At 39.8% G+C, this 27,196-nt stretch overlaps 1 protein-coding gene across 1 annotated transcript in view; it reads left to right on the top strand.

The window, feature by feature from the left end:
- Positions 1-27,196, top strand: part of kremen1 (kringle containing transmembrane protein 1) — a 55,474-nt gene that overhangs the window by 21,753 nt on the left and 6,525 nt on the right. Inside the window, exons 2-4 of the mRNA XM_053324648.1 lie at positions 675-837; positions 8,532-8,623; positions 25,997-26,121. Of these exons, the coding sequence (XP_053180623.1) occupies positions 675-837; positions 8,532-8,623; positions 25,997-26,121 (380 nt within the window). The remainder of the gene's footprint in view (positions 1-674; positions 838-8,531; positions 8,624-25,996; positions 26,122-27,196) is intronic.

Below are 27,196 nucleotides of genomic sequence, written 5' to 3' on the forward strand. Positions count from 1 at the left end.
GCAGTATGAGTAATCATAACAGTCACATAATAAATGTATTTTTTCCAACGTAATGCAATCAAAAGAGGAATTCAGTTGTAGCTAAAACTCTCTTAACGGAAGCCCCCCTGAGGCTCAATGCGATGAGCAGTGACGGCTCATCACACTCCCATCAGCCATTGTTTATTTGAATTTGCTCTTTAAGGGAAGAAAAGTCCATCACCAGCTATGGTTTTGCCTTGGGAACTCAGCTCTCTCTCTTTCTGACGCAGCCATATGGTTGTCATACACTTCCTGGAAATTCAAGCCATGTTTGCTTTCTGTATATCTGTGCGGCTTTTTTTCTTTGCTCGTGTGTCGACATTAATTGAAACAATACTGTGATTGATCTTGCTTTAACACGTTTGGCCCGAGCTGAAATGAACTGAGCCTGGGCAAAGAATACAATTATTCCAAAGTTATTGTCTATGATCTTTCCAAATACATTAAAACATTTTAATAGCAAGAGAGCGTTGCACTAAACCCAGATTCTCAATAAAGCAGGTCACATATGTGCCTGCCTTTTACATGCCTGCTTAAAAGCTCTTGCCAAGCTTTTGATTTCTGTCTTAATAGCTGTCTAATCCCTTATTGCAGACATCAGATTTGGATTTTGTTTCATTTCTCTCACTTTCTCCGTTTAATTATCCTTTCAGAGTGTTACACTGCCAACGGAGAGGACTACAGGGGCTTCCAGAACCAGACCAGCCTGCATGGTGGTAAACCTTGCCTCTTTTGGAACGAGACCTTCCAGCACCCTTACAACACACTCAAATACCCCAACGGAGAGGGTGGTTTGGGCAGGCACAACTACTGCAGGTGAGGCTCTTTTCTTAATCTGGCACTTTACTGATTGTAACACTCACGAAAAGGATTAACTCTTTGATAATGGTGGTACAAGAAGTCATAAAATCAACTCTTAACTCAAGGTAAAGTTCTCATTTCATATGATTGTGACATTGTATTTTAGTAAAGCAGAGGTGGTCAGTTGATACTGTTGCTGCCTTTAAAACTGAAACATTCTTTTTAGTGAGTTTACTATTTAATGTAATATATACAGTATATATGTATTTTGTTATACGATTATTATACGAGAAAACATTTTCTTAATGTAATTCTTAATGCTGCTTATATCCTGTTGATGTTGTAATGTTAAAAATAAGTTAATTCAGTGTTTGGCAATAGGACAAACACATAAATCTAAATGGCAACTACCACTGCTTTAGGCTGAAGCCAATGTAGAAGTGCAATACCACCAACAGCCACTAGATGCTGGTTTCAGAAAATCCATGGCTCCAATTGAGTCCAATTCAAAAAGCATCAACTTCTCTGTAGAAATATTGAGAGATTAATTTTTGGGCTGCAAATTGGCTCCAATTCACCAATGGGAGATATCACATCTTTACAGTATATCCTTATATCTAGGGCTTTGTAATGCACTGGTGTTCTGCAGTTGTCGATACTGGTGTACTGCAATATACTTTACAGTGAGTCACATGGAGCTCATATGACAACTAAACCTCACCAGCCCAAATGCTTCACTTAAAACAGATTGAAGGAGTGATGGTGGCCAATATAACAATGTTACCCCACATACTGGCATATTGGCATTATAAGCAAATGAGACTGAGACTGAGTGGTACTGATGTTTGACACAGCTTTGAACTTCCTACACAAAGCATTTGACTTTCAGAATAATTTAGAACTAGGTTGCTGTCATTTTGCAAAGGGTTTGAGAGCAGGGTACCTGCTCAGACATTTTCCTTTGAATATTTTATTGGTGGTACCCAAGCATAACGTTTAGCCCTGTCATCCCAAGGATGCTTGAAGAGTGTGTGTAAGCAAATCTCCATCGTTCCTGGAATGTGAGGGGACACGGTGGCTTTGGGTCTCTAGAAAACCCTTTATATCCCTCAGTCACAGTTCAAGTACCACTGTCAGTGTTGTATGCATAACTGTCAAACGTGTATATTTGAAGGGTGCTGCACTCTTTCGTGAATCAGTTCAAATTCACCAAGACATCCAGAGCAGTGGCTTGGCCCAGATCGCCAAGCCATAAGAAACAGAACACCCCCTCCTCCTCGGCCCAAAGCCTCTGAAACATTTTTCTAAGTCATGGTTGTAAACTCATAACGGAGCAATGCTTTGAAGTGCCACTGGATGGATTTGTTTTTACTTGAACTGGATGGGAATTCGGAAGATTTATGACTAGGATACATGCAGAGGATGGAGGAAGGCTTTCCCTGCACATTAGAGTGTATTATGTCCAAAGAGCAATGCAAAATGGACATCTACCGTATTTGGATTTGGCTGTTTTTTTGGCCACCTATGCAGTTAGCAGCTTTTCCCAACTCACTGACAACTCATAGCTTTGTTTCTTTCTGAGAGAAGGATTTCTGTCACTTAGGGCTGTAGCTACGACTACTCTCAGTCTCTCTCAGATTCCCTCCTTGTAAAGAGTCAGTCATTACCAGTCCAATGAGGACCAAAGTGGCCACTTCATTGTGAAAAGATGAGGGATGGCATTTATGGCATGTCTGCACAAGGTCAAGTATTTGTGCATGCTTCCACCCACGTGTGTGTGTGCGTGTGTGTGCGTGTGTGGTGTGTGTGTGTGTTTGTGTGCACATGTTGGGAACATGTATGTGCCAGTAAAGGAGAGGGTTATCCGACCACAGAGAAATGCTGATTTGTTTGATCACAGAGTGTTGGCTCGTGAGATGGATTTTCCCAGCCATGTGGGGAACTGTCTTGGACGTTGTTGCTCAATTTGGATTGCAAATTGCCTTATTTACATGAAATGTGTCTTGCAATTCAAATTCTGTTTTCAATATTTCTTTTACCCTCTTTTAACCTTCAAAGTCTTTCTCATCTGAGGCTTTTGTGTGCGTTTCTGGCAAGAACTCCACAATAGGTGGTAATTCTTAGACAAAAGGGGGAGGTAGAAGAATGAAAGTGAGAGGGAGGGGTAAAAAAGGGGAGCCTGGGCAGTTTTGGCATGTCTGACCCTGAAGCCAATTGTGGTTTTATGAGATGAGAGCAGAGGCCAGGGCACAGGTGGATAATACAAAGCTGAGTGTTAAAGTAACACACGGCTCTAAGCACATATCAGATGTTGAGACGGAAAGAAGTAAAGGATTACAAACTCAATTCTCGTCCTATCCCCATCATTTTTCCTGTGATGATTTATTTGATAGGGAACCACAGTGGTGCTCAATAAAATATGTGTCACTAGGAACTGAATTTGAATGATTTATATTTGAATTTGAATATCTCAAAGTGATTAATTGCGTTAAGAAATGAATTTGAATCACATCATTTGAATTTACATTGTTTAACTTGAGTATCTGCATTGAAAAAAGCTGAATAGCATTAGAAATTGAATTTATTAGTTTTGAAGTGAATTCCAATGAACTTGAAACTGAATGCAATATTATGAAATTGAATTCTGTTGATCTGAAACTGTATGTGACCCTCACTGGTAATTCAGCTCTCTATATACTTCCACATTCATTTCTCACCATTCAAATTTAGTTCTTGCTATTCAGTTTTAGTTGACTGACTGAGACACACATGTAGTCATTGAGGAAGAGCAATCGAGTGAAACAATACAAAGACAAATTCAAATTACGTGATTCACATTATTTTCTTTTAGCTCAGTTATTCAAGTTGAGCAATTCAAATTCAAATATCAATGATTCAAATTCAGTTTCTAGTGACACATAATACTGCACATAGAAAGAGCCCTCACAGCCCTCACATTTCATCTTTATAGCCTGCTATAAAATACTCCAGCGTAAACAAGGAGAAACTGGGAAGAGGGGAAATGTCACATTATTCCCCTGCAAAAAAAGGAGCACAAAACCTCAAGAAAAGGACAAGAGCTCTCGTGTCTAAGCTGAGACTTAGCAAGACTTATTTCAGCAGTGAATATCACATTACTTATCATGAGTATCTTTCAAACCAGAATTCATCATTTCGTATCATGAAGTGCAAGTAAATGATTTATTCCTAAATGTGGTATTGAGTATGGATGTCACTCTGCAGTCACGCTGCACTTTTACACTTAAACAAGACACGTTGTTCATTTCTTAAGTACTTCTTTGACCTTTTTGGAATACTTCTTGACATTCACACACAAATTGAAGTCTGGATTTATAATTTGTTTATTGTTCCTTTGAATCTACTGGACTCTCCCCCCCAGTGCATTAGTATGAGAGTGTGAAGTGCATGACAGTTCAGTGAGTGGTTGAATAGCTTTGCCAGCCATTTCCTGGCTATTTATATGCAGGTGTGTGTGTGTACTATAGAATTTATGAGTGTCCACTATGGCTTCTAATGCCTTTCCCTTACATAGATGAGATAATGGAAATGCCAGAGTGAATAATGTTTCCCAAGTTGATTGTAATTGAATCTCCATGATATCAGGTGCAAATCTGAGGTCAGGCAAACTGCAGCCAAGTTGTCCACCGTTTGTATGACTACATTACAATCCCAGTGTGCTGCTTTGTTGAATTGAAGAAGTTAATAGAAGTGTCCGATAAGAAGACAGACTGTGTGGTGTTAAAGCATCAGCCATCAACATTATAATAATCGCAGAATTATTAGGGACCAATTTCATGCAATGAAATGTATGGACATCTGTCTTTGACTGCTCAGTTCACCCAAATTGCCACTTTAAACCATACAGATAGTTTCTTTTATGTGCCTAGATTTTCATATATAACAGAAGTTTCTGTCCCCACCCCAATTCACTAGAGGTGATTCTGTTTGTGTCCACCAAAATTAGAAAAATTATATTAAAGAAATCGCAACGTCATCTCTTTACAGAAAATATAATTCTCTGAGTGAAATATCTCGAAGCCTGGAAAAGTAAAACCAAACATCTACATAGTTAAAGGTAAGGGAGAATCTGTTCTTTTGTAATTTCAGTGAAAAAGACTAAAGATTTGTCAAGGAAAACAGTGGTGTGTTTATCAGGACATGTGACACGAGAAGATCACAACCTTGTATTTAGCACAAGTAGACCGTGAGAGAACAACAATAGACAGTAGACTATACATATCAGCTCATGACCAACAAGCCCTCTCCTTCAATACATGCATTCATGCAGTGCAGCAGCAGGCAGCAGTTTGCATGCTAAATCATCCAAGTCAATTAAAGACTCTTCTCTCAGGCAGTAAATTGCCAGACTCTGATCTGCTGTTGACCTCAAATCCCAGCCCAGACAAGCTTCTCACTGCCACTTTCCAATCAACATTTCTCCACTTTCTCATTCTGCAAAATGAGGGAAGTTTCGCTTTCATCTTTTTTTACACATCTACTAGTTGTACTAAACAAATGCAGTTACGTTTAAGCTTGACTTTAAGCTCTGTACCCCTGAAGGATGTTATTTCCAACATTTGCACACGTGGTTTGATGTAAATTATTTAGAGATTTTTATGTGCAGGTTCACAGTGCCAGGCATTTTAAAGGTGACCGTAAATTTTCTGATTAAGGTATGTGGAAAATGGTTATTAAAGAAACCTTTTGAACAGCAGCCAACCAAGAACAGCTGTTTTTCTCAGTGTTCAGATGTAAGCCACACAGTGCAGACCGGAGATTCTGTGAGGCAAAACCAATGTGGCTATAATTGGCTCTGCACCGAAGTGTGTGGCTTACTCCGAGCAAAATGAGTCAATCAGCGTAATTGTGACAATTAAGTGTCCAAACATCTCCTGTGATCTACCTCTGGGTATGTGAGTGTTTCAACAAGCTCTGCTACTCAAAGCTAAGCAGGCCATGTCTGACGTACATGGATATAAATGCAACACACCTCCCACAAAAAAAAGACACACACACAGATACACACACACACGCTGGCAGCAACTTTTATCAGAGCGTCTCCACAAGGTCCAAATTCTGTCTCTGTGCTGCCGGGTTAAATGAATGGATTTCCTCCCATTGAGGTCTGCCCTTATCTGTGCTCTGGCACCTCGGCTAATCTGAGGCTGTCTGCCTTCCAAACTCTATTCTACCCTCCCTCCTCTCTCACACACACACTCTCACACACACACAGAGAGAGATACCTCAGGGCAGGATTGATTATGTTTCTTTGTCATGTGGGCTGGCCTGTTCACCTTAGCCCTGTGGATGATGTTCCCATGCTTCTGCTAAAACGGTGTGTGGAGGTGTTTGTCTGAGAGAGAGGCATGAAACGCTATTTGGGGACCAGTGGGGAAGAGTAAACACTAAAAGGGTGCACCACATCATTTACTGATCAAAGATGCCGATGGGTTAGATATGGGATGGGTGGTCTACCAAGGATGTTTTTTTGTTTTCTTTTTTGTTGTTGTTTTCTTTTAATGTTGATGGTTGTAATTCATGTCTGCCTCCTTAGGGGGTAATTAAGAAAGTGCAGTAAATTACATAAGTGGCTATAGATGAGTTCTTGGGAGTCTAGTTTCAAATAGCTGTTACACGTTGACAGGCATGAAAGAGAGAAGGGGAGAGAGAAATAGAGAAAGGGTATATAATCCAGTGTTTTGATGGTTGGACTCAGTTTTTTCTCTTTTCAGCTATTTCAGTAGTAGCCTCAGGCTAAACAAACAGGTGTCTGCCTCCAATTTGGGTGGAGCAACAAACAGATCTGAGCTCATGATACGGTGCTGCAGTTTTCTGGAAAACAAGGCATGTTTGCTGTGAACATGGGGTATTTCAGGTTAGGGTCACAAAAGAAAATCTAAGTTGTTTTGATAGCAGAATGGTAGAATAAATATTAGATAACAATGTGACATTTCTTTTGGGGTCAGGGTGCAAGAAAAAGCAATAACTGATTGCCAGATAATGAAAGTGAAAAGCTTTAAGGCATTTAAACTTGAGTTCAACCCAAAAAAGTCTTTACAACGACATCTTTGTCAATACCTCATTCTGAGTTTGAAAAGAGAGCAGGAAACTCAGGATACTGTTTTTGATAGGGGAAGAAAAGAAATGGAAACGCCCTTCACAACTTTGTTCACAAAAGGCGAAACGGGATAGTGCAACGCCGCAGGGCTTTTTCAAGATGCTACAATGAGGTGTGTCAAAAGAGAAGAGAAAAGGTCTCTGGCAATTACAGTCAGGGCTGAAAAAAATAGCTATGTCATCCTAGAAGGCTTTTTTAGTTGGCAGGGTGTGTATTTTTACAGTTCACAGTAATCCTGAAATTGAGCTTAAAGAGCTGAAACAGCACTAAAAGGAGCTCCCACTGCATTTGATTTCATTTATCAGCAATTTAGAAGTCGCCATAAGGGTCATGATTAACAAAGTCGCATCATTACCCTGGAGATATGGAGCCTGCACAACGCTTTTAGGTATTTCTATCTTTAACCCAGCTTCTCATTGCTTTTGTAAGTGAAACTGAAAAGCAGGAGCACTGAGGGGCCAGTCAGCCTTATTATGATGGCTTAAAAGTGCCTTGATGAGGTTCAAAAGAGGCTGCGGACTTAGACAAAAGCTTCACCCCATCACCCATCCCTTTTTAAGGTCTGTGTCTAGCCCAGAACAAAGAGCCCCCACCCCCACCCCCGACCTCTAACCATCTCCACCCATCAAGGCCCATTGGTCTGGCCCTTGCCTGACATGCATGGTCAAGCCTCCAGAGTGCAGAGGAAGAGGCTAGATCAACAAGCGCCAAGGGGTGCTACTAGGGATGATTGACACAACCAAGATAATCTTCCTCTGAAACACTATTGAGTATTCAGTCTTCTGCAGCAGGGTTTCCAGTTGATAGCCTGTCATTGTCTTGTTGTTTTTGCGCTCACATCCCTCCCATCACTCAGTCATCCTTACCTTTTCCCCTCCTCCTTTCTCTTCCTTCTCTTTTTTTTAACCTTCATGACCAATGCATATCTAAAACTACAATCACAATAAGACAGACAAATCCAAAAATACAGTTTATGTATAAAAACTGTCCACACTAATCCCCAAATAAGTGAAAAATTGATCAATATCATCCTTCTTCTTCTTTGGTTGGCCAAAAAATAAAAATGTGCATCACAGCTAACATCTGGGTACTCTGTTTTGTCCCCTTTTTTGTGCTACAGCATTTTAAATACAGCAGTTTTCGCACGATTTTTTGTTCTCATTCACATTTTTAACTGCTTATGTTGCTGTGGCTAAAAGAGCAAAACAGAGTGATTTGATTGCAGCTTATAAATGCTACCTATAAACCAGGTAAAACTCAGCTCATTATTTGATGATATAGGAAGACACCTGACATAAACATAAATACAACTGTTGTGTGTTCAGTTAAATCATAAATGTAAAGGAGTGATCACAGAGTGGGTTAGAGAGAATAGAAAGTTGACAGTATCTGAGCAGAAATATGTGATCTTTTTCCAATTTGACACAAAAATGCATCATTGTTAAATTTAGCCAGTCTAGTAAAAAAAAAGGAAAACCAAAAAAGAGAGGAAAAGATGTTTTCCTGCACTTTAACCAGCTTTGTGGGTACATGGTTTAACGTTTTGGCCTGTATGTATTTATGTCTGTAGGAATCCTGATGGGGATGTTCAGCCGTGGTGCTACATTGCAGATCATGAAGACGGGATCTACTGGAGATACTGCGACATCCCTACATGCCAGAGTAAGCGATTGCCACTCCTTTTTCTCTGCCCTTTCATGCCCCCAGGGCTATATCATGGGCACACGGACCAGCCACTTTCATTGCTATGCTCATCTGCTTGCCTGCTATGAATAGCTTTTATAGACTGTATGGCTTGTACACAGCTATTATCATCTAAAAAATGCCTCTAATTGCATCCCGTCAACCCTCCCCCTGCCATGCCCGGGCCTGCCCCTACTTTAATGCATGCTGTCAATCACTGCTTCTGCGTGTGAGCATGCGTGTGTGCGTTTTTGTATGTGCGATCATAAGTTTCCCCTTTGGCTTTTTAACTTGTTTTGACAGGCTTTTGATGGTTTTTTGTATGTGAGTTATTGTGTATCTACCTGTTTTTGGGTATATTTGCTTGATTTGTTCACGTGGGTATGAGAGTGTCCTGGTCCAGTAATGCCTGAATAGATGTATGTGATGGACTGTTTGGTAAGGGAGACTCTGTGCTTTTGTGTGTCTTCTCTACCAGTTTGGCACACTTTTACAGAGAGCTGCTTATCTTTAATCACATTACTTTTATTCCCTCCGCCTTTTTAATCACTGCTGTTGAAAACAGGCTCATGTGGATAAATCTACACTAATGCCAAAGATCAGGATTCCTGATGAGGAGGTTCAGATCCAGCGTTTTGCTGCAAGCATGTTTGCTTTTTCAAGTAACTGTCACAAATACTTATATTTCTAAGCTAATTAGATAGTTCTCACTACTTACTTAATGCTATTTAAACATCATGTGTTTTTCACTTTTAGTACGTGGCGACTTAGTTCAGAAGTCTTATTGCATTAGCACCATAAGAATCTGGTGACTGAACACATTGCAAAAGATAAAGATGGTTGTTGAACTTCAGCTGAAGTGAAAGCTGAAATCTTAACCGAAATAAATATTTAATTCCTTCAATCATGAAATACATTCCCTGTTCTTATGTAATCAATCTCTACTCTATTAAACATTTCTTCTCTTTCTTTATCTGTCTTCTATTCTAACACTTTTTTTAAATACCAGTGTATACACCACATAGAAGTGGTATACATAATCTGAAAGCTGAGAACATGAGGAATAACTTGAGATGCAGCTCAGAACTGTGTGTTATGATTTTCTAGTTGTAAATCTGTGATAAACATTGTGTTCTGGTTAGGCGCCTCAGTATACCTAAAGCCATACAGCCTCTGAATATCCTGTGTCTGTAGTTTGTGGATAAAAACTGTCATGAGGTCGTGATTGTTAAAAAGGTCACAATGGGTCATTTTATACAGTGAGGTCAGGTTTCAGAAATGCTCTCAATACAATGAAATGTCTACTGTGAGGGTTAATATCATCACACATGAATGCAATTATGCTTAATGAATCCAAAAGAGTCTCAGCTTTCCAGTCATACCAAATTTATGCAACCCCGAGACTGTTTAGGGGCCCCAATATGCAGAAATATTCAAATACACCACTTTTAGAAAATAACACATTTATACTGCACTTGTGACCACCCATAGAAGCCATTGTCATTCAGATATCTTGAGGTGATAAGTCAAGGAACCCCTTTGAAAATAGTCATGACAGTTTCCCCTTGTCAAAACTTTTGGAAAAACTTATTCAGCCCCTTTCCTTACAGGCTAGCAAGACATATTTGGTACCAATGGATGCCTGAGGTCATCTTTTATATGTTACCAAAATCTTCACTTTAGCTTTAAAACTGAGTTTGCTACAGCCTCTTAAAGACAGTAATGCTGGCTGAGGACTGGGCACTGACTTTTAAGAGGTTAATATTTTATTTTTTATAGGAAGTAAAATAAATACTTTAAGTATCCTTGCCACATTAGATAGAAGCAAAAGAAGTACAATTTTAATAGAAGTAAAATGCAGCATGTGTGCACTTGATGTGAACTGGTGAACGGTAGTGACTGGGGAACAGCTGAGACTTTCTTGTGTGACTTTTCGTGACACTGTACCACCAGACCTCTTGAGCCCCCCCACCCCCTATAGCCATCCCACCATTATACAGTCTGTGCAGATTCTTCACTAAAGCCTGACATGTGAATAGCCCAGGACCCATTAACCCATCAAATAATGCCTGTTGGCTGGATGGCTTGTGTGTATCCATGTATTTATCCATGAAGTTTTTGCATGTGTGAATGATTTCATGTGTATAGGAGCTTGTGCGTATCCCATTAGACTTTTGACTGACCTATTTCAGACAACTGTCAATTTAGCTTTAGATATCCCCAAACCTTTGTGGTTTTGGAGGAAAGAGGAGAACAGCCCACACCACCTCTGTGTAGAGCCATGCTTTTCCCTTATCTCTGATAAAATTAGGCCAGCTTTTGTTCCAGATGGGTTTGCCATGTGCTGGTTCAGCCATGTTTTTGTCTAGGATCCAGGACTGCACAGCATGTAACCCATTCTTGTGACATGTGGCCCATTTCTAACAGTTGAGAGCTTCCCCTGTATCAAATGTTGTCTTACATGAACGTTCCTCTTTCTTTTAGGGCATTAAGTGTTATACAGAGCTCTGTAATGTAAGAAAAAACGATGGTGCTAGCTGGGATCCAGGCATCCAGTGTCTTTAAAACATGCCTGTTCAGTAGAGACGGTTTCTCCCTGCAGGGATATGAGGGACCTTTCAGACACGAACACTCTGTCTCATCTATTGTGAAACCACAATCGCCACGGGGTGCCTCACCTTCTGGCGGTGCCTGTTCTCAATCTGCTGCGCTTGAAAGCTTCCAAGCTGCCAAGTGAGAGAATGCTGATGCTCTCTCAGTGTCAGTGTTCACATATATGAGGCTGAAATAACACTGGTGTGTGCCAGAGAAAGGGCAACAGTGGCCTTTGTTTTCATTTTGTCTGACTTTTGTTGTGTCTGTGCCTTCGTTTTGTCTACCTTTTTGCTTATGTTCGATGTTGCGTGGTTTGTTTAGTTGGTGGCCTCTTGCTGAGGCACCTGGAGCCTGCCAATGGTCAGCCTGTTATCCAGCTGGGTTCCCTGTCATCTAGGGTCATGCCACCCTGGCGAGGGTGACACACCCTGCTGGAGCGCACACGGTGCCAGGCAGGTCACGTGAGGCCAGAAACTCATAGTCTGACAGTGTGGATTACAGTGTAGGTCACAACATTTGTTGATTTTAGTAATCCCTCATGGCAGCAGTTAGTCATGCGGTGAAATTATCTAAGAATTTCAAAAAGGCATGCTGTCAAGGCACATCGTCTACTGTACAAATTGACATTTTCATGGTGCACGTTGTCCTGGGTCTTTCCAATTTCCAGGCCACTAAATGGTCAGCTAAGCATAGCCCTGTCGTAATTGTTATTTATTGAAATCCAGTCCCTGTGTAGCAGGCCAGCCTAAAATCTAAAACTTCTAAATGATCTATTCCCCTACACTGAACTGATTAACTTGAGCTATGTGGTAAAACAGGAATAAGGAGTTAGAGGATTACTTTTCAAACATTTACATTGTCGTTAAGGTTAGTTTTCTCTAAGTTAAGTTAAGTAATGATGGAATTAGGTAAAGTATAATATCAGGCTTCAATGTGTAGGGCAAAAAAGGCTTAATGTTGTTTGACAAAGAATGCAAGTTGTAATGAGGTGTTAGGAATTTACCAGTGGAGGGTCACCAGGTAGTTGAACATTTGTTTTTAGTTAAATGTCCGTTTGCTGACAAAGGATTAGTTTGGGATTTTAAAGAAAATCCAGGCCATAAAGTGACTTTATTAAGTGTTAGTAAAACTTAACAAAACCACAAGATTCTCCATAGCTCTGTACAGTACATCTCAGTGTGATGATACTCTGGTGTCTCTAGATGTTAAAACACTTCTTTATAAGAAGATCAGCTCTATAGAAAACATTTAACTGATTTGACCAGTGGAAATGTGATAGTTCCTGCTAACCGTCTCTCGATTTTAAAAGCTTATTTTCTTACAGTGTTTCTTACTGGCAGTACATTTTGTTTTTTTGTGTGGTTCCTTTAAGCTGACATGCATTTACTTGACGATATGCGTTGGCCTGATTTGATTGACACAGAGCGAAACTGTCAGGGTAAAGTCCTCCAGCATTTGCCAAGACAAAGATGGTTTGATCTGTGTGTTGGGAACTCATCTCTCAACAGCACACAACCAAGAAAAACTTGTTGTGCCACTGTGTTTTCTTGCAGTGGAGAAATGTGGAGCAGCAGTGAGGTTTTCCCATTTCAATACAGTCCTAAAGAGAAAGTTTACAGGATGGTAAGCGTTAAATCCACATGGACATCTATCCACCTTTTCTTTCCTTTTTTTTTCAAACTTCATTTGTCAAACAATTGGTGATATTGAGCAGAGTTGACAGGTATTTCCAAACAAGAGAAAACCTCAGACCATATCCTTTTTAAGCATTCATAGTCCCAAGTATATCCTAACAGGAGTTCATCTTTGTAGAAAAATGTCAATCTTCATTTGTAAATGTGACCTAACACCCTTCATTGTGTATATTTAGTCTTTGAGTCCATTGATTTATGTCTCGGGAGAGTACTTTCATCCAATTTATTGTTATCATTACCTTGGCGACCATTGAGAGAATATGTAACATATATGTTTGTTCTTTGCAGGATGTTTATCCATCTTTTCAATATTTATTTTCTGAATGAAAGAGTTTGATAAAGTTGTTTATGACTACTAAGAAACCAATTATTACCAGGCTAAGACTTCTGACTTTCAAAACTCCTGTTACCATTTGTGCTGTTAAGGTTTAATTCAGGCTGTACATCATATTAATTGTTAGCAAACTTAGACAAGATGAAGATAGGACCTGTTAACAGAATGTAACAAATAAACATTTAAGTGGTTTATTTATCGTCAATATCATATGTTTACATGACAACACATACCTGCTGTGTTGTGCAATGAGACTCGTTATGTGGAAGTCATAATTGCTTTAAGCAATGCTTTTGATATTTTGAGATAGTCCTTTGTTAGAGAGCTGTCAATGTGTGTGTGCACATCAACTGTAAATCAAGTTGAAATATGATATGAATTCCTCAGTTACAGTAGGTTACCCTTTCATCTGTTTGAACAATCGAGGCAATGTCTGATTAACCTTGTCTGTCACTGTCAAACAATAGTCTCAATACCAGAGGCAATACATCCATCTGGCAAGTTAACCAGCCACACCTTGAAAACATTAAAACAAAGTAGTTATGTGTTTGGCCCAAGATTTTATTACTAAGAGCTGAGGAAAATATGCAGTGATGAGATATTGCCTTCATTAAGAGTGATTTATGAAGCTGCTACATGGCACTTTGAAGTTGTGGGACACCTGAGTCAACCTCCCGCAATTAACGAATGAATTTGACCAGTGATCTGTGTCCAAAAACAGCTATAGGCTCCTCTTGTTCAACATTTTGGGATGAAACTGAGCTGTCCAGGTCAGGGTTTTACAGGGTTTTACTACTTAGTCTTTTTTGAACTTTACTCTGCCTCCATTGCTGTAAATGTCCATCTTTTCTTCTCAAAGACAAGCTGTTAAATTTACTGTTTTGTGCAATAAAAGAACTCCACTTCCTTGCAGTTAAAACGATCTCCACTCGAAACACAGTGCTGTGATCAAAACAGGGCTGCAATTATTGATTATATATCAGTTAATAATTAAAGATTCTTTTGATTTATATGATATGATTTATTCATAGATTTTTCTCCAGCACCACCAAGAGGTTGAGATTTTGGATTGTTAGCCAAATGTCTCCACAACTATTGGATTATATGCCACGAAATTTGATGCAAACTTTCATGGTCCCCAGGTGATGAATCCTGATCACTTTTGGTCATTCCTTTACTTCCATCAGCAGGCTGAGAACCAGTCAAATGTCTCAACAATGATTGGAGGGAGGTTTGCCAAAATTGGTTCATATATTCACGTCCCCTTGCAAGATAAATTACTTAAATATAATAACTTATAATAACTTTATTTATACAGTACTTTTTAAAACAGTGCTACTAAGAGCTTTACACAGGAAAATAAACAAAAAAAGAAATTAGCACTATAATTAGTCCAGCAATAAAGGTATGGAGAATAAAATAGGAACAGCCAGAAGGGCCATGTCTTAAGTGACACCCAGAGCCATTGAATTCTTGGTATTTATGCTTTTTAAATAACTTTAAATGATTAATAGATGATCAAAATTGTTGGTTTTTCATTTAACGCAATTGATTTATTGTTTTTACACTGAGTCCAAATTGGACAAGGGCCCAAGATGTGTCAAGCCAAATGAGGACCAGACTAAATCCATCACAAAAATAGTCAATACTCATAATATAAAAAATAAAGCCTGTTAAAGACGAAGAGGTGTACCTCTCTCTGCACTAGCTACAGTTGGTGCATCCCACCAATCAATGCATTGAATCAATCCCCCCTTTTTATTCCTTAAATGACAGGACTGTTAATAAATTCTTCTTTGAAGATGTATCATAGGCAGGAAAAGTCAAATGAACAAGCATGAGTCAAAATAAGCAAGAGGCTGAGACAAGTCGAACATGTTGGACGTGTAGTCTAGAAACGGAGCCCAGAGTGAAGCACCACAGCCCTGCCTCGTGGCTGTTGTGGTTGCCTGAACCATGGATGCTTTCAGGTTGTGTTATTGCAGTATTTATCTCACTCTCTGCCATTGTTTTCAGAGGCTGAATATTTCCCCTAGGTGGTCTTGTACCAGCTTTCACCACAACCATCCTTCGCAACCAGCATACTGAGGCAGGTTCAGGCATCACTGTGTGAAGAAGGGTGTGTGTGTGTGTCTGTTGTGTTTGTTCCTGTTCTTTTGACAGTGTGAAAAGAGATTTAGACTTTATTTAGAATTAAGAGAGAGGATATTTTTGTGAAGTGAAGTCATTTGACCATTCCTCCATTTCTTAAGAGGCTGTTAGAGTATAATTTTGGAGAATTAAGGCTAATGTTACTGATGGTTATGTTTTGGATTATGAGATCTTAGACAAGTCAAAAGGTTGACCTGTTCTTCTGCTTAAAGATTCATACAGATGTGCTGGCAGAGCCTACAAAGAAGAGGGTTATCATGTGGCATTTCTTGAAAGAGCCACATTCATAAAGAGCCACTTTCATATAATCCAATGAACGCAATAAATGGAGGGGCTTCTCAAGGATAGCAATAATATGTGTGTGCACACGCGCATGCAATCAATGTCTAAAATTATCTTTTTAAAGCCTCACTGCCCCAAGCTTGTTAAAAAAAAGAGAAAATTACCATCCAAGATTATTTTTGCTACAAACCAAATTAATTAATATACATTTTTCATAAAAAAAATTGCCAACCTTAGAGTAATTATGTGTCTATTTGTGTGCATATAGGTTTATTTTAAATCCTGTGTACTCTAACAATGGGATGTTTTGTCTTTTTTTTTTCTTGCCTCTGGCCTCACACTAACTGTCTGCCTCTACATGGGGATGAAGTTAACTTTCTGCTAATATTAGACTTGATCACCATCCACACAGAAACAGAAAGAAAGCTTTGAAGTCATTTAGGGACTTTAGAGCAGCAAATCAGGACTCTGGGAAATACACAGCCATACAAAGACAACTGAGACATTTTTAACTTGGCAGGGGATAATTTCGGATGCTTTGTAGCATTGTTGTCAGTCACTTTGACGCGTCCCCTTTCACCTGCATTAGATCTGTCCTTACCTGGGGAAGAGGGCGGGGGGAGCTTTGAGCACTCTTATTGTTATCTCCTTCTGACCTCTGACCTCATCATAGCTCCACCCACACCTGCCTTCAGGGGAAATTCCTGCTTGCAAGTGCTGTAAGGAAAATCTCTGACAGAAAGTAGAGACTCTCACAAAAACAAGCCAGAGGACATCACGTAGATTTAATCTTCCAGCCTCTCTCTCTCTCTGGCTCCTTCCTTCTCTCAACATGGCTGGGGTTAAATCAGCCAGGGCCATTAGGGAATTAAAGGTATTGATTACGAGGCAAGCCGGTTGTGTAGAATGTTTGCTAATGAGAACAAGTAGATGGCCATTGTTTAGTTCTTGTCTTTGGAAAGAGGAGGAGATGAATAGAGGGTCAACCAATTTAGCGCTCAGGAATGAGGGCTCACAGCCAAATGTAGATCAGCGTGGTTCTGCACAAGTGCAATAAATGTAATTTTATTAGTGGATATTGTTCAGCAAGTGTTCCCTGTGCATCTTCTTGGAGCTTTGCCATTTTGCATATTTTCAGCTAAATTTGATTAAAATTAATTTGCGTGGTCAATATTTTTTAATTGTGGAAAGCAAGACTATGACACTAAGTTCTTCTAACAGTGTGGTCCAGAGCCAGATATGTTGGAAACGCCTATCTAGATTTTTCTTATAGGCCTTATGTTTTAGGCGACAACCTGACGTGCCACATAGGCCAACATTTCTCCACGAGATCCTAGAAAATCTAAGTCTATAAATCTATAGACTGCTGTGAAATTATGCCCCCCAGAGGATAAATCTGTCTGATTTCTGATTTAAGCCATAACTTTTGTATTGTACTGCCCTGAGAGCCAGAATTTCAACTTTGCACATGGGACACAGTCTGTAATAATCTAATTGTCATGGAATTTACTGAACACATTAATATCCCTCCTTTAATAAGCTACTTTGATTAATGACCACGTCTTTTTCTCTTGCGCCATCCTCAGAACAAAACAGTTGCATGATTAGTTGCAGGACTGATAAAAGTCTAAGAAAATAATCAGTATGTTTTTCATTACTTTCATATTGGAGAGTGTAATAATAATTGCAGCTTTAAGGGGCCACTCATGATGCCTTCAGCTGTTAGTCTGGCTGTAAAACAAACACAATTGTTTCAAACAATGACTGTAACTATGCTTTCTCTATCTCTTTCTAGTGTTGTTTCTTCGTTTGAGTTTTCAAGCATCTTTAGGTTTTGTAGTGTTGTCGGACAAAACAAGGAATATGATTACATCAACTTTAGGAAATGAAGTCCTTACATTTTATAGACCAGTCAATTAATCAAGAGAGTATTTAGCTCATTAATCAATAATGAAATTAGTTGCAGCCCTAGTTGAATGTTTGTTGTATGCCTTGGGATTAATTATGTGCATCTCTTCCTTATTGGAATTAGAAAAACATCATATTGTTTGTCACATGTGAGAGAATTTGGACTTTTCAAGCTGTATTGTTAATCATAACTTTTTTGCACATTCGTGGGGACTTATTCACTGCTATTGACATCCAGATAACCAGGACAATGTGCCACAGTAGACAAACGAGAAGTCGATCTCTTTGGAAGTGAATGATGATAAATGGAAGTCCACCTCCGTGCTTATCTAACGCCCAAGGTGGTCACACTTGTGTCTTCTCATCTTTTCGTCTCCCCATCGCCCTGATATCAGGTCCCCTAAGACTCCTCAGGACACAGGCTATTTGGTTTGTCAGGTGAGGCAGAATGATGCGGTGCAGTGGCCATTTTTCATCTCTTCCCTACATTGTTCAGCCTGGTCTCTGAGAAGAGACTAATTATTCATTTATCAGCTGCGGCTCTTCCCTCTTCCCTCTAATTAGATGGTTAGTCACTCTCTGAGGGCCCCAGGCTGGTGCATTGATCTCCTCTATCTCAATCTTGTTGTAACACAGCCTCCACTGCACACACACATACACACACATACAGACACACACACAGAGAAATGTTTAAAGGATAAGGCGGGTGATTTTCTATATTTTTCTTATTGTCAACAATTCTCATTCGTAGAGCCAAACTAACAATGAATTGATCTACTTACAAGTATTCTATTTATATCCAAACCCTGATATATCTTATTGCTTTCTGTTGCAGACCTCCATTGTTGTGGAAAAACTATTAAAAACTCTCAGTAAGCCACACTATTGCACTGGGTGACATGTTCCTTCACCCCCAACGAGTTTGGGTATGGTAGTTTATTTAGAAATGGCTCCAAAGAGTAAATACATCAATCACGTTTTCAGTTTACAACATTATAAATTGAACAAGGAGCTTAAGTGCAAAGTGGAGAAGTTGTGTAAAGTAGCGCAACAAGTTAACAAAGCACTGTAAACGGAACCGCGTTCCCATGCATACTCAGTTCAGCTTTACACTGAAATGCTCTCTGGAGACTGAAAACGTGATGGTTGTTATTTGTCTTTGGAGCCATTTCCAAACAAACTATCCTTCCCAAATTTCTCAGGGCCAGCAAACATGTAAGCAGCCAGTGCAACAGTGTGACTCACGGATGGGTTTTTAATAGTTTTTGGAAAACAATGGATGTCAATGGAGGTCAGAGGAATAAGATAAAGGATTTGGATACAATACAAAAAGTAGATCAATTAATTAGTGGTTTAGCTCTGTGCAAGATTTAATTACAATGAGAACAAAATAAAATGTCACCCATCATTTAAATGGAATAAAAGAAGACATACAGTAAACATCCACATACCATACTGACACAACACGCAGGCTCTCTGTCTCTCTGTCTCTCTGTCTCTCTGTCTCTGTCTCTCTCTCTCTCTCTCTCTCTCTCTCTCTCTCTCTCTCTCTCTCTCTCTCTCTCTCTCTCTCTCTCTCTCTCTCTCTCTCTCTCTCTCTCTCTCTCTCTCTATCTCTCTCAAACACACACATGCACACGCACACACACACACACACACACACACACACACACACACACACACACACACACAAATACCACTCACTCAGCCTAGTAGCATGAAGATCCCACTGGCACAGTCACTCACTTACATACAAATACTTCTCTCCCTCTGTCCCTTATTGTCTAACTGTAAACTGTTCACTTTTACGGGTTGGAGAATTTATGATCCCCATAGAAAAGCAAAGCGTAAACCGAACAGAAAAACATAATAGCAACTCCCACCTACTTACAAACAATACTCAGTTTCCAGAAAGGGTCGTCCCGGCGGAGTTTGTGGGATATTTCTCTGTTTCTCTTTCTGCTCTACCAGGCTGCGGTGCAGTCAACAAGACTAATCATGGCCTTGATGAAATGCAGCAGCTGTATTTGTTTATGTATTCAATATACTGTACTACAAAAGGGAGTAATAAATGGGGCAGAGACACAATGAAAGGGGCAAGGAATAAAGGCAGAGAGACAGAACGGGATAGAGGGGGGGGAAAAATCACATAAACACCAACTGTGATAAGTGTTGTTTCCTTGCTTTGTTGCACTTAGCATTCCTTGGAAGGCAATGTATGTTCCAGATGTGTGTGTGTGTGTGTGTGTGTGTGTGTGTGTGTGTGTGTGTGTGTGTGTATGTGTGTGTGTGCGCGTGTGTGCATGTGTGTGTGTATTAGATTTGAATGGTTAACCTGCTGGTGGTGCATTAATGGGCTGGTGGGAGTGTTTCCAAGGCTCCAACATACCTGTGTTTTAAATTACTTGTATCAAGCCTTTTAGCACTTGAGGAATGTGCTTTTAAAACGTTGCCTCTCCTCTTTTGACCTCACTGCTTTAACATCTCTTTACTAATGTAGAAGCACTAATGAGTTTTTTTTTGTCTATGGTTACAGTGTAATTCAATGTAAATGGAACATCATTTCAGGGCACGGCATGTTTTTTCATCTGCTTCCTCAAAAAAAAAAAAAAATCCTGTCGATTTTTCACGGCGTTATCAGAGATTCTTATCTGAGATTTCCTTCTTTCAAGATGCAATTTACTTTCATTTCACTCTCAAGTGATATCAAAACTAAATCTCTGAGATGTCAAACTCAATGTAGGAAAATAATACTTGTGTGAAATGTGTGTCTGAAAAACTTATTCAAGGCTAATGAGGCATAAAAAGAATAACATTTAAATGTTTATGCATTCAAAACACTGCCAGAAGATGGAGCTTGTGATATTAGACAGAAGAAGGTGAGATATTAGAGCAGTTTAGTAGCGCTTTGGGAATGATTGGTATGATTTATGCTTAAAAATGAAGAAATGATATGTAGTATGTATATGTAGAATATACTACTATTACTATAATATAAAAGTGAAGTTAAAAAGAAGAAATAGCTGTTGTAGTTTGGCTGTTTCCTTGTTGATGTCACAACTCACCCCTTGCATTACATCTTCAGGTGTTGCAATCTGCCTCATGTCAGCTGCCTCAATGTTGTTCACAGGAGATCCGTCAGCTTATATGAAGACAAACAAATCAGGAAATAAAATGTGAAGTAATCTGATGTACAAAAAGAGAAAAGAAAGAGTTAAGAACTGAAAGGAAAACTCATTCTGGAAAATGGGCATAAATTTCACCCTGACCACAATCATTCATTATAGAAACCCCACGCTGTCACCTACACAGTGACGCCACAGCAGTAATATCATTTACGATCTGTGTGGGGGCTTTAAACTGACCTTTCATGCTCACATGTCCAAAATTCTTCAGGCAGCGAGTGAAAGGCAGGAGTTTTTTTTACTTTGAGAGAAGAAGAAATATGACTTTAGATAAATAAATGTATGTTTTTATTGTAACAGAATAGATTTATGTGTATATTTTAAACTTTAAGAGACAGCTAAGAACAGTACACTTCAACTTCTTAGGGACATTTTCAATGTTTGATACTTTTTGTGATATCCTTAGGCTGAGGAATACTATGTTAATGTATTTCTAAAATGGGTAAAATTATAATTGAAATCATAAACTGTAAAAAAAGAGAATTTTGAGCCATTCAATGCCACCGGTAGCCACCAAAAAAGCATATACCTGATTTTTGGTGCGTTATTTAATGTATTTTCCGTGTTGCTGCAGGATCTTTTACATACATATTTCACTGTCATCTTGGCTTCTATTGTAGATTACACAGAGGACAGGTGGTGAAAATAGTTTCGTAGTGAAATCCTCCGGTGTTTCAACAGCGATTATAAAGCATACTTTAAAGGTTCATTGTTCCTTAAGGCTTTATTCTCCCCCTCTCTTCTCTCTCTCTCCCTCTCTCTCTCTCTCTCTCTGTCTCTCTCTCTCTCTCTCTCTCTCTCTCTCTCTCTCTCTCTCTCTCTTACCTCATCTTTTCAGCGAACATATCTGGCACACTGCACTGGGTGGATGCAGGCAAGCAGAGTCTGGCTGTTAAGAGTAAATCTATTTTATAAAGAGAGACACCCAGAATCCCATTAAAAACAAAACACTTCTTTAGCTCTTTCTCCTTTTTTTCCCCCTTAGATTTCTTTCGTCTTCTTTACTCTCCAGATGTCATAGAAATTTATAACTTAATGACATGTCCTGTACCCCCAACAGCTCATCAACTTGTTTCCATGCGCTCCTTGCCAACTGCACTTGCCAAAGCCTGTCGTACATGTTTGATGTTTTGTTTGTTATATCCCTCTGTGTTGTTCTTCTCTCTCTTTTTCTCTGATGTGTTTTTCGCTCTGCGCTGTTGTTGTGTCTGCTGCGTCGAAAGAGGTGTCTCCTGTTCCTGGCTAGACAGACACCCATGAACTTTGTTGTTTTGCCTGCTGCCTCCTGTCTGCATAGCGCTGCATTGTTTCTGTAGGAAGGCTAACTAGCTGCTCCTTTCTGAGCTAAGGTAGAAGATTGTCAGGCTGTGATGAGTATGGCTGCAGTCAAGCTTTGTTTAGCTCACTTTTTTAAACTTTGTTGGAGTCCCCCCTCCCGCTGTGCTCTCCTGAGGTTTTCAGAGGTCTGGTCTGGGCTGACTGGAGCATTTATGCACCTTGTGTTTCCTCCATTTCTCCCCTCTGGCTCGTTAAAGTCTAAATTCCACCGACAGCTTTGAAGTGTGTCAAATGTGTTTGTGTGTTTTCTTTTATTGTACATGGAGATATTTGCACTTGTTGAGCCTGCAAAGCAGATGTTTTTTTAAGGAACAATGCTTTGCTCAAACATTTTAATGCAAGGATAATTTCACACAAGTTATTTTTGATAAACACACTCCTTGTAGAGAAGGTTCGGTGCAGAGGCTGCGGCCCTCTACAGTTCCATACAAACCTCCAGCCCTATGTTGTGATATGATCCCACTACCTGCTGCTCTTCAGACAACGCTTTGCAGCCCCTGGGATGAGAAAAGGACAAAGACAGATAAATTGACTGTAGTCTGCAATCTTCTTGTCAAAGCAAAGTGAAAAAAGAGCACTGCTGCCTTTAATCTGGCTGTTGAGCCCCGCAGTAGCATTTTCCCCTCCACTTTTTCAAAGGCTCCATTGATGTGGTACCTGCGTGCCTTGCTTGGAGGGAGGTTGTTGGTTCCCAACCAGGTGTTTATCTCTCCTCTCTTCTCGGCTCTCCTCCTGCACATTTCACTGGGGTTAATCCAGTGTATAGCTTGGCGGCGGGTAGAAAAGAAACTGCTGTTACAGCACTGTCCTGCCTCACCCTGAAAATATGAATTATAGAGAATATTCTGATTATCTGTCATGTTTGCAGTTTAACTTGTCATATAATCCAGCCCTTAATGCTGCAAGTGTGCATCGTGGAGTCTTGCTAAATGATTCAAACAACCATATTAATCCACTTATAAAGCTTCAGCCTGGTTGTGGCTGAAAAAGCAATAATTCATATGATTTATTGCTGGTCTGAGCCAATCTGAGAATGTTGTCTTGAAGTGTTGAATCATCTGTCAAACACGGTTTCCAACAGCACCGAATCGTGGCTGCAGCCAAAAGCTTGCTGGTCATTTTACGGTCAGCAAACCTTGGTGAAATGCACCGAACGGCCTTCTCTCTCCCAATCTGTTTCACTTCATTTCTCTGTCTCCCCGCCTTCACTTCTCCAGTCTGTGGTGGATGTTCTTGTGGACAATAATTTATGTAGAGTCTAAAACATGTCACACTTTTACCCCAAAAGCCTTTGTGCCTCATTCTTACATAAACAGAAAGAATCTACAGCATCTGTTGTACATGTATATGAGTCAGCCAAAAAGTTAACATTGGGAACAAGTGGCATGCCAAAGACATGTGTGGTCTTTATCATGGAGGGAACAAGTTACTTGGGTTCATAGAGACAGTGAGTGATGCCCCTCTACAGTGATGTTATAAACATTAAAACCAAGTTGAGCACTATGCTCCATACTTCTTTTTCCTTTTGCAGAATCCAAATATAGTCCAAAATTAAATCATGCCATGCCAGGCTTGTAAAAATGGCTCTAGCTTGTTTTTTTTGTTTTTTTATTGCGAGCGACTGGGTACCAGTTGTTCACTGGTGGAACTAGCTGTCATGAGATGAGCAGGCAGCTTTCAACATGTAAATGTTTGAGAAGAGAAGGCACACAACAACTGAAAATCTCTGGTGGAATTCATTTCTAGGACAGTGTTGGTACAGAGTCAGGGGACAAAGCACTCCACAGTCCCCAAGCTTGTTGTCAGACTTTGCAGCATCCACAAAGTAAGACACACAAATAAAGACATGCTGCTGTGTGATATAAAACTTATGATCAAATAAATGTCATGCTCTCTTTTATAAGTGTGTGAGGAAAGTGTGTTGGAGAATTCTCTGCTAAAACGTGCATTCATATTGGTATCAAGCAAAATGTCAAGTCGTGGTCTTATTTACACCATCATTTACTACGGCATGTTCCAAAATCAGTAACTGTGACCCTGTCAGTACAAACCTAAAATATCAGACTTGACGTGTTGTTCTGCTGATTTGATTTCCAGTCATTTTGAGTTTACAAGACTGGAAGACTGCTGGAAGATCAATTGCAATTCCGCAGTAATAATATCGACCATTCTGCATTAAAGATGATTTGGTTAAAGTATGAAGTTTAGGACACTAAATGGAAATTGTAGATGCTTGATAAAGAACAAGAATGTATTGTGGGGTCAAATCACATGCTTTTGAATTTTTGTGTTCTCATGTTGTATCTGAAAGCAGCATTGACAGCTGTTTTGGGCACAGACTTTGCTCTTGTCTTTTCTTTCTTTTCCTAATGAGCTCTTTTAGTAGCCTTCGGTTGGATGAGACCAATTCCAATTAGAATGAGGAGCTTTTGGGGGGAGATTTTTTTTATACTTTATACAATGGGAAATTACTTTCAGATTGTGCATTTACTTCTGTGTGTCAAATTCGTTTAACTTCAGAATGTGGAAATTAAACAGGAGTAAGCTTGTTTGAATCGCAATGAAAAACAAATCACAAGTGGGATATAGACCGCTGGAAGCTTTGTTGGCAATTCCTGAGCTATTACGATGAATTTAAAGGCTTTGGAGGGGTTTAATCATTGCGCTGGATTTTGAGAGATTGCATTGTATTTGATGAATACACAGTGGATCAGGGGCGGCGGGCTGATTCATCTGACTCCAGTGTGATCTAGAAAGTTGTCAACATCTATCTTCCACCTATCTGTCTGGTCTATGATCCATCTGAGATTGTTGGGAGTATTTGTGTCATACGTCCCCAGGTCTCACCTAACAAACGTTTTCAATAGATGTTGATAGTAGATGAGTCTTAAAAAGTCAAATGAAAACGGATGCAGAAGTTGTACAGTTTGTATCTGCTACTTGCATCATTTTATAAAAAAGCAGCTCACAACCAAATGAAAAACTGACCCTGTGTTTATTGTAGAAAGTAGGTGTCACTACTTGTCAAATACCAGGTAGGAATGCACTGGATACATTTTTTTTTCATTTGTTGGCACATCAAATATAGAAAACTATTTGCGTCACCACACACACACACACAAACACACACAGTCACACATGCAGAACAGTCTACATCTCTAATTTGATGCAACTGCTCTCATATCTGACAGGGTGCATTTTCTAGATTACAGCTTCTTTTTACGCTATGACTCATGCATTTTTGTCCCCTCCTCTTCCTCCTCATCTCCCATTACCTCTTCCCCCCTCCTCCTCTTCTCTTTTCTCTAGAGGCCATTTGTTGGTCAGCCTATTGGCAAATCACAGCAAAACATTGAAACAGACGCCTTAATACTTCTTGAGTGTGTCACCATAGATGTCATGTGTCTGGGACGAGTTTATAGAGCAAAGTCTGAACTTATTTGGAAGCTGCAGATGATGTGTGTCATAGAGCTTGAGACATGTTTTGTCATGCACCGTTTTTTTTCATAATTACTTGTTGTTAGATAGACCACATGATTTCAGAAGAAGTGTCTGAATACAATGAAAATACATCATCTGTCACTTATATGCTATCTTATTGCTTGGCAACACACTAATCTCACCCATGATGACACTGAGAATCTAAATAACCAAAAAAAAAAAAAGATATACTACAACACCCATTTAGTCTGATCCCTGCAATGGATCCAGAGGGAAACCTGGATCTAATGCAATGAAATGACAAAAAAAGTCTAACAGCTGCGACATTTGTACATGACCTGCTAATAGCCAGCATGTGATAGAGACTGCATCTAAGTTGTTGTGTGTAACTAATCGTTTTTCCTCTCCTCTCGTCTTCCTACAGTGCCTGGGAACTTGGGCTGCTTCAAAGACAGCGGCGACCCCCCCACCCTGTCCGGCTCCAGTGAGACCTCCAACAAACTCACCATCCAGAACTGCATCAGCTTCTGCAGGAAGCAGAGATACACAGTAAGATTTAAAAATCAAACATAATTGCATTAAAAGGAAATCTATAAGCCGAGAGCATTATGTTTTGAGTCAAATTAAAACTGGCAGCTTCTACAAGAAAAAATATAAAAAGTATCCTGGATAGTTTAAATGTGGCCACTCACTGAATGAGAAAGCATTCAGTCAATTGCCCCTAATATGTCTAAAATTGACACAAGCTGTCTCTTGCAATAGTCAAGCGTTCATGTAAATCACTTGCATGTAAGAGCAGTTTCTTGACAGTTATCACCATGATGCCCAGTGCAGTCTGTACCCTCTTTATTCAGCCATCAAACTTCCTGTTTCAAACCAAGCAGCGGATGACAAATCATCACAGCAATCAAGGCTGACAGCTGGAAATGAACGGTTATTAGCCCAGTGGGCACCTCTTCTTCAATGCATTTTACTCATCTCTGAGTCTGGCATGCTTTTGTCCCAGCAATAAACAGTGCCAGGTGTTCATTTTCTGTCTCAGCAGATCCGGGCTCAACTCTGTCTGCATTGACAGATAGTGACAGTTCCCCCGTCCCCTTCTCAATTCAGCAGATGTTACCAGATGTGGCGGCAGATTGGCATCGTTTGCCTACCCTTGGACTGTTACTGTCCTTAATGCGCTTGTGAAACATCAGTGCTCGGAAGTAAAGATCCCGTGTGACTTTTTGACAAAGAGCATGCCTGATGAGTTAGACAGCGATACATCGTTTGTTTGCCTAGCCAGAAATATTCACGTTGGTGTTCTCAAACGTGACTTCATCAGATAGAATAATGCAACAAGGACGTAGCTTGATACATCTTGGCGAGAGCAGAGGCTCCATAAATTCCTATTCCATGAGAAAAGACGCAGAGTGGGAAATGATGCAGTACCTTCAGTTGTGTGAACTCATTTAGGGCCTGAAAATTGGACAATGGTGTCCTTTTGAATGAAGGACAATAGCTCTTTTGAGGACAAGCTGCTAGTGGTGGCGAGGTCAAGATGTGTGAAGGTTTTTGACGTTTCACATTCCTACTGCGACGCGTTCAGGAACAGTTTACTAACAGTTTTGATTTTGGAAGATAG

Source organism: Scomber japonicus, chromosome 9 (genome assembly GCF_027409825.1).
Source record: "Scomber japonicus isolate fScoJap1 chromosome 9, fScoJap1.pri, whole genome shotgun sequence".
NCBI classification, from domain to species: Eukaryota; Metazoa; Chordata; class Actinopteri; order Scombriformes; family Scombridae; genus Scomber; species Scomber japonicus.